This window comes from Colossoma macropomum, unplaced genomic scaffold, assembly GCF_904425465.1.
Source record: "Colossoma macropomum unplaced genomic scaffold, Colossoma_macropomum, whole genome shotgun sequence".
NCBI classification, from domain to species: domain Eukaryota; kingdom Metazoa; phylum Chordata; class Actinopteri; order Characiformes; family Serrasalmidae; genus Colossoma; species Colossoma macropomum.
This window is the reverse complement of record NW_023495922.1, coordinates 639,552-652,327: the sequence shown is the minus strand read 5'-3', so window position 1 is coordinate 652,327 and position 12,776 is coordinate 639,552. Positions and strand designations below refer to the sequence as shown.

Sequence of the window (12,776 nt, the reverse complement as noted above, 5' to 3'; positions counted from 1 at the left end):
CCATGTTTGACAGGTACACTAACAATTACATAAAAAGCCTTTATTTTTGTAGCAGAGAACTCACTTGATTAAAAGGCCAACAGTGCCATTTAGTGACAGATACTTATCTACAAAACATTAGTCGATAACATACCCAGAAGATTAATATTAATATTATGTTGGTCAAATGCTATTTTATTTAGTCTTTTGTTGGTAAAATGACCTTAGACTGCAACCCCAGCCCTCGGTGTTTCAACAGATTGAGCCATTAAGATGGCACACACTAGAACCCAATAAGCTCCCACTGTAACATTAGTAATTAGAAAATAGACTAGCAAGATTTTCAATTCATCACCTGATAACCATTCAGCCATAAACTGAACAACAACTGTAGCACAGTGGGCTGATTGTGCTAGCGCTAACTTAGCAGGCTAATAACTTAGCTCAGTCAGGCTTAACTCACCACAGAAAAGGTTCATTTTTTTCCTACTGTCACTCCAATACCAGTCACACCATTTCACTCACTCAATTTTGAGTCTTTATCCTCTAAACATGAGGATATTGAACCCATGTTGTGGTGTGTTTATCTGTTTTAGTGTCCTCGTTGCTAAGTTAACATTAGCCTCTGGTGCTAATGAGGCGTGGAAAAGAAGCATCTTAGCTAATGGCTCCACACACAAAAACACACATTTGCTCCCTCAGATTTGATTTTTTATCCTCTAAACTTGAGTGAAGAAGCATCAGTGAACTAGAACCTGTGTTGTGCTGTGTGAAAGTGTTTTAGCTTTCTCGCAAGACTAGCGCTAGCTTCTAGTGCTAGCTTCTAGTGCTTATGAGAAAAAGAACAAGAGCGGCTTAGATAACGTCTCCACACACAAAAACGTGTTTTAGTTAGCTGGAATTAACCTAATGCTGTGGTGCTGAGATGTAGTATGCTAAGATACTGCTACATGCTACTGGGACAGTTCTTCACACCAAATTTGAGGGTTTTTTTAAATAGATATTGAATAAGAAACCTAAGCTAGTCTTGCTTTACTGTACTGCCCTTGTTAGCCCTAGAGGCTAGTGTTATACTGCGTTTGGATGCTAATCAGGAGGTTGCATAGTTAATTAGTAAATATGACTAAAGTCTATTTGAGTACTTGTTCATAGATACACCCACTACATGGAAAAAAGGACAGAGGTCCAGCCAGAAAAAAAGGCAAATCTAAAGCAGCAAACCTGTTTTTATGTGGTGCTATTAGCTAACCCAGATAGCGAGCATATATTGGTCCGCTGGCTTGATAAGGTCAGCACCCCACTGACTGTTTGCCACTGCTGGTCCACCCTCTGACCACCCAGATTACTGTTTTGCATACAAGTTCTAACTGGTTTTTAATCTCCTCAAACAGATTATAAATGTACACACTTTTATTTTGAAAAATAAACTTACAAACAAATGAGGGGAAAAAAAAAATCATGACTGGGCCTGATATAAAATGATTTTATAGAAAATGTTGTGGCGGATTAAAATGATTTAATAAAATAATGTACAAAGTATAACTAAATAAAGGAAGAAGGAAAATAAGTAAATCGGACTGTGAGGGAAAATGAGTGATGATAAGTGGAATTTGTCTAATACTCTGCTTAACCACCTGTGGACTGCCTAGAGAACGCTGAGCAAAATGCCAGTGGGCCACCAGATTTGCCATCAGTGGGCTGACAGTGGTCCACTATCCTCTTGCTATTAGGGAAGCTACTCCTACTCTTCTATACTGTTAGTACCAGCTAGTCTTAAACTTAGCAAACAGACTAAAATAGCTGGCTAACTTTTGCTTTTATAAAACTCTGAAATAAGTTTGTAAATAAACAATTAGCTGGTCTTAGCAGTAGCTAAACAGCACCTAATGACAAACGAGATCAGATGATGCCGGGGCCATCTGTGTTCAGGAGTGGGAGACGTTCATTGTCCCAACATTATCTAACACTACCAAATAAGTCTTTTTCTAATGTTCTTCACAGCTGTGTGTGGTCTAGCTGCATGTGTTCCTCGTCGATTTCACTTTGTGAATGAGAATAAAACCTGGACTGAAGCTCAGAGCTACTGCAGATGGAAAGACGCAGATCTGGCCACCATCAACAACATGGAGGAGATGAAGAAGCTGAATACCACTCTTAAGAAACATCTGAACGACACCCCCAGCAGCTCTGTTTGGATCGGCCTAGTCAGAGGGGACACTGACCAATGGCTGTGGTCTCTGGCAGATGGAAACTTCTACAGAAAGGGAGACACTTACCGAAACTGGGCAAGTGGAGAACCCAATAATCTTGGAGGTGTCGAGAACTGTGTTGTGATGAAGAAAAGTGACGGAACCTGGTTTGATGACAGATGTAGCAGCCTATACACATTTGTGTGCTATGACGGTAAGAACATCTTGATATGTGTTAATATGTAAATATGAATAAAACACAAAAATCTGAAGCCAAACCCAACTTAACATAGAGTTAATTATGCAATTTAATTAACAATGTGAATTGGATGTCTTTCAGAAAAGAACACAAACAACGGAAATTACATAGTTTTTATTTCTACCACAAAGACCTGGAGTGAGGCTCAGAGCTACTGTAGAGAGGATTACACCGACATGGCCAGTGTGAGGAACCAGACTGAGAACCAACAGATCTGGAATTTTGGAGTAAATTCATCGTATGGCGGTCCTTGGACTGGCCTGTTTAGAGACTCCTGGAAGTGGTCAGATCAGAGTGCCTCCTCATTCCGATACTGGGCATCTACACAGCCGGATAATCAGGGTGGAAATGAGAACTGTACTGCAGCGTCTATGACTGACCAGGGTCACTGGTATGATATGACCTGTGACATAAAGTTGCCATTCGTCTGCTTTGAGAGTGAGTTATATTTCACTTACCATGCTTTTTTTATTTATTAAGAAAAATAATAGGTTGGTTTTATGTGTGTAATAACGTATTATTGTGTTTACTGCATGCTTCAAATAACTGTATGTCATCATTATACAAACCCCAATTCCAAAAAGCTTGGAACAGTAGTGGTTAGTAAATTCTGTTTGACCTGTATTCATTTCTTCTTCTATTATCCTCTTAAACTCCACCGGGGGTTCCAAAACACACTTCGTCATATTCTTCATAACTTTCATATTTCATAAGCTACATTCAAAAGGTGGGTGTCATATGAGAGCTGTAACTGTCTTCTTTCCAGTCAATTAACATTTATTTCATGCAGTGACTGAATAATTTGCCTTACGATTTGGTCATGTAAATTCAGAAGGACAAACCAAAATATACCCTGGAGAATAAGAGGTTATACGAGGTCTCGACTGTAGACCATAGAGGGCCACATGTTTTCAATGGGAGAGACATCTGGACTGCATGTAGGCCAGTCAAGAACTCATGCTCTGTGTTTATGCAGTCATGCTGTTTTAACACATGCAGAATGAGATTTACTGTTGCCATGTTGGAAATAAGTACTGTATGGTGGCCCTGAAAAAGACGTTGTCTAGAAAGCAACATATGTTGCACCTCTTAGAGCCAGATGTTGGATGTCGTTGTCATTTGGCCTCCACTGTGCACAGTACAGTCTTGCATTGTGTTTATTGACAACAGTTTGTCGAAGTTTTCCCAAACTAATGTCATGATCACAGAAGAAGCCTGGTTTTTAAAGCAGCACTGTCCAAGGGATTGAAGGCCATGGGTGTTCAGGTGTGGTTTTCAGCCTTCCCCATTAGATTTCAGAGATTTCCTCAGATTTCCTGAATGTTTTGATGATTTAATGCACTGTAGAGGGTGAAATACCTCAAATCCTTGCAATTGCCCGCTGAGTACCATTTTGACAAAATGGTGAGCCTCGTCCCATCCTTGGTGATAAAGGACCAGGCATTTCCTGTCTGGTCTTTTTTACACCCATGCTTGATTGATTCATCAGTGTAAAATGTTTTTACATTTAACAACATTCCTAGTCTGAAATGGTTCCTGTCCCAGCTTCTTTGGGATATGTTGCAGGGATCAATTTCAGTGTGTAAACTATTCATTAACACGTTTCCTTTTTCTTCCAGATAAGCTGATCCTGATCAATCAGAATCTGACCTGGAGAGAAGCTCTGAGATACTGCAGAGATCATCATGTGGATCTGGTCTCAGTTCTCTCTGAGGAGATCCAGCTCTGGGTGAAGGAGGTGGCACAGAAAGCCTCCACTGAACATGTGTGGCTGGGTCTGCGTCACACCTGCACTCAGGGTTTCTGGTACTGGGTGAGCGGTTTTTCCATCTGCTATGAGAACTGGGCTCCAGGTAACGGGACAGGAGGAGAAGACTGCAGCTCTGTAGAGAGAACCGGAGCGGTGCAGTCTAGTGGAGGTCAGCAGTGGGTCAGCCTGCCTGAGGACCAGAAACTCAACTTCATCTGCATCACTTATGAAGGTTAGTCAGTGGTTTTTAGAGGCCTGTACAGGATGTCCATGTTGATAAAACCTCTAATATTTATTTTCTTTCTGTTTTCCAACAATGAAGACTGAGACCAGGCATGCCTCTTCTGTATCCAGCACCAGCGGATCCATGTCAGAAGAACATCTTATTATGTTGTTAATTATTATTATCACTTTTATTGCTTTATATAATGGAGTGGTAAATTACTATGGCATTGTAGGGCCACTGTTAATAAAAATTAAGAATAAAGTCATAATATTTCGAGAAAAACATCGGAGAATTACAACATTAAAGTCGCAGTTATACCAGGAAAGAAAAGGCAGCCCCTCCTCGTGTTAAATGAGGGGCGGTGAGTTGGTGGAGTTTTACTTTTATATCGATTCACCCATAAAGAAACACTCAGTCTCCCTGTCTCTCCTGCACATCAGCACCAGCCTGTTATTAGTATAAGTCCCGGCTGAAACGGCTGAGCAGGAAACTGTTTATCTAGAATAAAGAGCCAGACGGACTCGGAGGAAACTGTCTGTCTGTGTTGTCGAAGGAGAATCTCAGGCAGGGTCTCTACACGGCTATCGGGGGCTACATCTCCACACCATTCAAAGAGGGCATGAAGTTTCACAGACAGTGAGAATGATGATCAAAATGATCCACAGAGAGACAGGAGTGAGTGGAACTCCGGCGCCAGTACAGCAACCGAGACCCCAACGCGTTATGGCAGCCCCCTACAGTTAGACCACTTTATCCTCCAAATATTACGACTTTATTCTCAAAAATTTACAACTTTTTTCTCAAAATATTACGACTTTATTCTCGAAATATTATGACTTTTTTTCTGAAAATATTACGACTTTATCCTCGAAATATTACGACTTTTTTCTACTATTTTTATTTTTATTAACAGTGGCCCTAAAGTGCTGCCATAGTTAATAGGGTAATTAAGGTTTAATATATTTGGTGTTTGGTGTGTACAGTTCTCTGTGTTTAAGCTTTCCTTAACTACCTAACTCAATGTATTGAGCCATGTTCCAGAGACACTTTGACCAACACATGACAATAATATGCTGTAAACATGCCTGCTTATCTCCTTAAAGCGTATATCCCAGTGTGAGTGATATATTCTATTCTGTAGAGCTGAAGCTGCTGTGGAGCCTATATTTGGGGCAGACTTTTTGATTTTTTAGCTAGGCGAAGAGAGCTCAAATTCAAACAGAAGAAAAGCCAGATGAAAATAAACTGGGGCAAGTAACTAAAACACACAAGCCATGTAGGTAGACAGCAGGATACTCTTAAAAATGATAATATAACTCACTACTTATTAAAATCTTAAGTTAGCAAGTTATCTACCAAGTTAGATACTCTCAGTTTATCCATTTCATCATCAGTATAAGCAAAGTTGGATTAAACCATTTAGTGACCCTAGAGTATGAAAAATTTGAGCCTTTCCCCTCAATGAAGATTTTACACATGCTATATAAAATAATGAGAACTTAACAGAGTAGCCAATTTGGTTAAGGTGACTTTAGGTGACTTTACCTCAATGACGTTGCTGTTAGATCCATGGTTATACATGCTTCAAACATTATTCAAGCCACAGATCGTAGTCATCAGCACGTAGACCTGTGATTCCCAAACCAGCTCACTCTTTGCTCAGACATGGGAAAACTCACTCAGTGTCCGCTCCATAATCTTCATTCTTACAATCAGTAAGGATACCGTTATAAGCAGCACTTATAAAGCCAGTTCTAAACCAGGAGAGATGCAGTGCCAGCAGCAGGCCTGAACCAAAGCCCTTATAAGAAAGTCTGTCCACTGGGTGGCCATGTTGGCAAGGCCACTGGGCAGTTATTTCTAGTGACACAAGACTAGACTCCTATCTTTTTGAATGGAGGAGACCTAAAAACTCAAAACTAAAGGCCTAATTACTGCTTCAAAAACATACTTTAAGTCACTGGTAAATTCTGACAAAAATTCTTATAAATATCTCTTAGCACCTTTGGCCTCTCCATCTCCACAACTGAGCATGCTTTTCTTATTCATACACTATATTTCCAAAAGTATTCGCTCGTCTGCCTTCACACGCATATGAACTTGAGTGACATCCCATTCTGAATCCATAGGGTTTAGTATAATGTCGGCCCACCCTTTGCAGCTATAACAGCTTCAACTCTCCTGGGAAGGCTTTCCACAAGGTTTAGGAGTGTGTTTATGGGAATTTTTGACCTTCTTCTAGAAGCGCATTAGTGAGGTCAGACACTGATGTTGGACAAGAAGGCCTGGCTCACGGTCTCCGCTCTAATTCATCCCAAAGGTGTTCTATCGGGTTGAGGTCAGGACTCTATGCAGGCCAGTCAAGTTCTTCCACACCAAACTCGCTCATCCATGTCTTTATGGACCTTGCTTTGTGCACTGGTGTGCAGTCATGTTGGAACAGGAAGGGGCCGTCCCCAAACTGTTTCCACAAAGTTGAAATTGTCCAAAATCTCTCGGTCTGCTGAAGCATTAAGAGCTCCTTTCACTGGAACTAAGGGGCTGAGCCCAACTCCTGAAAAACAACCCCACACCATAATCCCCCCTCCACCAAACTTTACACTTGGGACAATGCAGTCAGACAAGTACCGTTCTCCTGGCAACCGCCAGACCCAGACTTGTCCATCGGATTGCCAGACGGAGAAGCGTGATTGGTCACTCCAGAGAACACGTCTCCACTGCTCTAGAGTCCAGTGGCGGCGCTTTACACCACTACATTCAACACTTTGCATTGCGCTTGGTGATGTAAGGCTTGGATGCAGCTGCTCAGCCATGGAAACCCACTCCATGAAGCTCACTATGCTGTTCTTGAGCTGATCTGAAGGCCACATGAAGTTTGGAGGTCTGTAGCGATTGACTCTGCAGAAAGTTCGCTGACCCCGCTCTGTCATTTTATGTAGCCTACCACTTTGTTGCTGAGTTGCTGTCATTCCCAATCGCTTCCACTTTGTTATAACACCACTGACAATTGACTGTGGAATATTTAGTAGTGAGGAAATTTCACGACTGGACTTGTTGCACAGGTGGCATCCGATCACGGTACCACGCTGGAACTCACTGAGCTCCTGAGAGTGACCCATTCTTTCACAAATGTTTGTAGAAGCAGTCTGCAGGCCTAGCTGCTTGGCTTTATACACCTGTGGCCATGGAAGTGATTGGAACACCTGTATTCAATGATTTGGATGGGTGAGTGAATACTTTTGGCAATCTAGTGTAGCTTTACCAGCAAGCCAATTGCTTTTCATTGAAGGGCATGACTTTCCCCATAATTAAGTGACATTTTAAGCGTTACGAGTTTTCTCATTTTCTCATCAGTGACACTCACCTTTATATGGTCTATAATGATTGATGGGCAAAAAGGTTAGCATGTTAAAGATCCAGCCTTGTCTTTTTGGCCATCTGCACTCACAAAGCCAAAGGCTGCAGCCTGGACCAAGCCTGGACTTTTCACTTTTATTAAGCTCACTTTCCACAGCTCTGACCATCTGACTGGGATATTTCTGTTTTCTACAAGGAAGCAATTAAGGTGCTTTTGTGTCATTGTTCACGTGATTGGTTGCTTCTATTTAGAAGTAGTTTACAGTTTCTATATAGAATGAGTTCATTACTTTTTTCCACTATTTAGCTGTTGTATATTATTTATATATGCCAATTGTTAAGTGATTGTTAGCATTTTTTGGCTAATGTGTTTGTAAACATTTTAAGTAATTTGCGAGGTTACTGGGGTGGTTAGCTGCCTGCTCCTGTGTGTGACACTGACCAACACTGCAAGATATTCCTGCAGGAATGCAGACCTTTAGTTCCCAATGTGATCCTCAGGGCCCAAGCAAAAATGTGGACTCTCTGAGGGGCGCTGAGGACCGGGTTGGGAAACACTGGTCTGTACAGTTATCCAACAATAATAAACACTCTTTCAAAGTCACTTAGATCTTCTCCTTTTGCCTTCTTGATCCAAAATTGGGGTCAGGTGGGTCTGCTCTGCATTTTTATAAAATCCACAGAACATAGTATGATGTTAACCACTTATTTGTGTCAGGCACCTATTTTTCCTTTAACGCGTTTTTCTTTTAATCTGTCACCAGGCTGTACATGGCAAAAGCTGTTTTGAAAATAAATTGTTTTTATTTTGTTTTGATACTGCCTCAGTTACAGTGTTGTGCAGTTTATTTATTCATAAATTCACATTTCTTTTTTCATTTCATTCTTTGTATCAAAATACATTTAATACTCCAACAAATAACAAGAGGACAGAGATATATACACAGACAGCTGTATATATTAAGTCTATTGAATGGTGGGGTTGTCAACCCAATGCAGAGTGGGTCTGTAGGGTGCAACGTCTGAACAGCCAAGAAGGGTTTGTCTGGGGGGACTGTCCCGTCAAAAAAGCAGCGGGCAATGTGGCATAGCTATGTCATTTTGTGAGTAGTTCAGTCAGAAAATAAATGTTTCATTTGGGCTGCCTTAGTTTCACTTTTACAAGGATTTTTAGATTGAAGAGCCTGAATATGGATGGAGAGATGGTTTCTTTGGCTTCAGGAGTTGATTTGTAGCTGTAAGCTTGGAGTGGCTGTGCTCTTTTATCTTTCTGTGTTGAGCTGTTCCTAAAAACCTAGTATTAAATTTCCAGATATGAACCTGACCCCTGACTCCACCGAGTTTCTTGGTGAAAAGCCCCTTGTCACAACATAAATAAAATCAGCATTTATAGGGTACTTTCTATTGGGAAGAATCTGGCCTAAGCCCATACCCCTAAAGTTACACAATTGTGAAAATAATATTTACTTTTATTAAAACAATTAGATTTAATTTAGAATGTTTCTTGGCTTTGTCATGCTGAAGTAAGCACAGAGGCAGCATATGCTGCTCCAAAATATGTATATATCTTTCAGTGTTAATAATACTTACAGATGTGCAAGTAACCCACTAATTATCCCCCACACCATGACAGATGCTGTTTTTTTACCTTCATGCCCTAAACTGGTTGTTTCTTTTCTTCTTTGGCCCGGAGAGCACAACATGTTTTATTTCCACAAACAATTCAAAAGATTGACTCCTCCATTTTAGTCCATTTCAGATGACCTCCAGCCCAGAGAAGCCGCTGACGTTTCCAGACGTTATTGACACATGGCTTCCACTTGCATTTGTGGACGCAGCAAGGAGCTGTGTTCATTGACAACAGTTTGCCAATGTATTCCTGAGCCCATCTGGTGATGTCCATCACAGAAGCATGCTGATTTTTATGCAGTCCTGTCTGAGCAATCGTAGATCACAGGCAACCAGTTGTGGTTTTCAGCTTTTTCCTTGACACACAGAGATTTCTCTGTATTCCCTGAATCTTTTTATAACATTAAGCACCGTAGAGGATCTCTGAGGATTCTATTCTTGCACAGCTGGACTATATGCTGATGCATTTATGCATTTATTTGCATTTCACATACTGTCCCAATGTCTTACAAATGGGTTTAAATACAATTATTATCAATAAAACTAAATACAATTTAAAATGTATGAAAATGTATGAAAATAAGTAAAAATATTATTTTTCCGAGCTGATATCTCATCTCAGCCTTGCTGGTCCATATTCTTCTATGTTGCTGAAATGCAACTGCGTTTAGGCTTCATTTAGACCAAAGTGTTCATCAGGTATAATCCAAGTTTTTTGAGGAACAGAGCATCGAAATCATGATCAGTAATACTTTTCTGTTTCTATTTACATTTCTCAAGTTTCAAGTATTGAACAGATGAAGATGCATATTTACTTGCTGAATGCAGCTGAAATTGGGAAACAACAGGTTTATTTACCTTTTCATCCTGAACCATGAAGGAGCCTCACTCTACTTACGCACAGACTTGGTCTCCGTCATCACTCTACTGCACTAAACAGACTGAGGTGAACAGTAACAACACTGTAACGGTGGAGGAATGGAGACAGGATGTAAGAGTGAGCTGATTTTATTTGATTCCAACAGTTGAGCAGTGCAGTTAAACAGAGCAGCACATCCATAAGAAAAGAAGCACAAAAGGAACACACAAAAACTAACTAGAACCAGTGAGGAACCCTGAGGGCCTTCTAGGTATTCAGTTAAGGCCTAATGATGTCTGTAAATGCAGTTGATTGTTACTCAGTGGAATGATGCTGGTGTTCATTCAAGTCTTACTCCATTATTGAGTTCAGGTGGAAACAAAAGGGTTAAATTTGTGATGAAAATTGTCCAATCAGGATTGTGTTCTCACTGGTATCTGGGTAGATACAGCTAAATGAGCTCTCCCATTGCTCTACATCAATTTCAAAATAAGGAAGTAAATAAGGCAAAATCTAAAAGCAAAAACAATTGCGTTATCAAGCTAAACTGAGACAGAACTACAGATCAAATTAATGTCAAATTGAGAGTCTTGTCCTCAGTACAGGTCATCACATGAAGGGAAGGGGCCACTCAGTGAAGTCATCAAAAAATGTTTTTACTGGTATTTGTTTACATTCAGAGTTTTGTTCTATATTTACGTCCTTGAGTCAGGTAAGAATTGTTGTAGGTTAAAAGTTGTTCTCTGCATTACTGCCTCCTTTAGGTTCTGTTTTAGCCCAGTGAAATACTCTCTGAGTTCTTTTATCTGATTCCAGTTATTAAACATGTAATTCAGATAGGCATTTGTCATGCCTGAGCAGTGTTTGTCTGAATCACCTTTATTTAAACCAGCATGCGTACCAAACTCTGTGTCATAAATTCCACAGTCAATATACATACATACTGTGCCATATAATGTAGTACACCTCATGTTTGTATGGGCAGTGTAAATGGTAGAACGTTTGTATGTCTCATACTTTGCTAAAAGGCTCTTTAGGTCATTTTCGTAATATTCAATCATGCTGCTAACCGACATCACGTGCACGTTGAGCTCGGACTCAGAAAAGGACCTTTTTGCCATCTCCATCCGGGCGACGTGGATGAGCATTTGTAGGTGGAATGCTGCGCCACTCGTCCAGTGCTTCATGGAACGCGTGCTCACTTGGTTATCCTTGAGCATGGAGTTCCTGAGCCGGGTCAGCCCGTCACTGATCTGCGCCTCCATACGTTTGGTGTCGTCAAGCAGTGCCTCCGGTTTGTGCATATGCAAGCGGAAGCGTTTTATGTACTCATCCACAGAGTCTCGCACACCTGAGGCCTTTTCTTCAGCAAACACTCGCCGAAACATGCCCAGCCCACCGTCACTATGGGTCTTCATTAAACCACTGACCGTGACGTCTAGGAGAAAGGAGATGATCAGCGCCCCAAGCCCCACAGCATTCGGGATATTTTGGAAAGTGGATAAAGTAGAGCCCATATCCTTCACTAAGTCTGGACCTTTAGTGGCCAGGTCCTTAATCAGCCAGACAGAGTAGTCCCCCAGAGCAGCCGCCGAGTCCAGTCCTGAGTACTTCAGTATGGAGCTGTCAATGCCGATATCAGGCAACATATGACTTGACTGGGCCATCTGGAAAAGCTCAGAGGCAAAGCGCTCTTCTTCTTCCACAGAAATTCCTCCACCCATCGTCACAGCAACAGAGAAATGCTCACAGAAACACACAGAACGCTCCAAAAGCTGTTTGATGCTGGCACTTACATATATGAAGCTCTATTCTCATTGGTCTTTTCACTGCCTTGGATCTTCCACTCACGCTCCAGTGTGTAAAGCACCACCCACCTTCCCCAATGATAATCTGTAGAATTTAGCCTCTCAGCCACAAAGACTGTTTGATAAAACAAAGTCCCTGTTTAACATCGACCACAGTCTGAACATTGGTCTCGCACATATAGGTAAATTTTACTGTATACAATAGCATAAATAAATAAAATGTTATATATTTATAATAGCTTACACTTCAAATACATTTCATCATCTTCCTAAATGCCCTGAACACTTTTAAAGGAAATCTTTTATTCAGTGTGGGTGGGTGAAATGTTCCTCATGTTTTCTACAAATTAAGTCAGTTTTAAAAGTTGACGTCAAAGTCTCTTCCCCCCTCTCCCCTTACTGTGGCCCAGAAATGTACAACTCCCTTACTGTGGCCCAGAAATTTACAACTCCCTTACTGTGGCCCAGAAATTTACAACTCCCTTACTGTGGCCCAGAAATTTACAACTCCCTTACTGTGGCCCAGAAATTTACAACTCCCTTACTGTGACCCAGAAATTTACAACTCCCTTACTGTGGCCTAGAACTTTACGACCCCCTTATTGTGGTCCAAAACTTTACAAACTCCCCTTACTGTGGCCCAGAATCTTACAACTCCCTTACTGTGACCCTGAACTTCACAACCCCTATTATTGTGGCCCAGAACTTTACTAAATTTTA

General features: G+C 41.0%; 1 protein-coding gene across 1 annotated transcript; it reads left to right on the top strand.

Annotated features, from left to right (window-relative positions):
• Positions 1–2: 2 nt before the first annotated feature.
• Positions 3–4,626, top strand: LOC118803536 (macrophage mannose receptor 1-like). Its single transcript, XM_036564026.1, has 4 exons — positions 3–13; positions 1,958–2,382; positions 2,509–2,865; positions 4,047–4,626. Exons 1-4 carry the CDS (start codon positions 3–5, stop codon positions 4,412–4,414), a joined length of 1,161 nt encoding a protein of 386 aa, XP_036419919.1. The 3' UTR covers positions 4,415–4,626.
• The last annotated feature ends 8,150 nt before the right edge of the window (positions 4,627–12,776 follow it).

Bases quoted from the DNA above. Each gene is read 5' to 3' on its own strand.
- LOC118803536 (XM_036564026.1), top strand. The intron at 2,383-2,508 runs GTAAGAACATCT...GATGTCTTTCAG, and splicing joins CACATTTGTGTGCTATGACG to AAAAGAACACAAACAACGGA. The intron at 2,866-4,046 runs GTGAGTTATATT...TTTTTCTTCCAG, and splicing joins GCCATTCGTCTGCTTTGAGA to ATAAGCTGATCCTGATCAAT.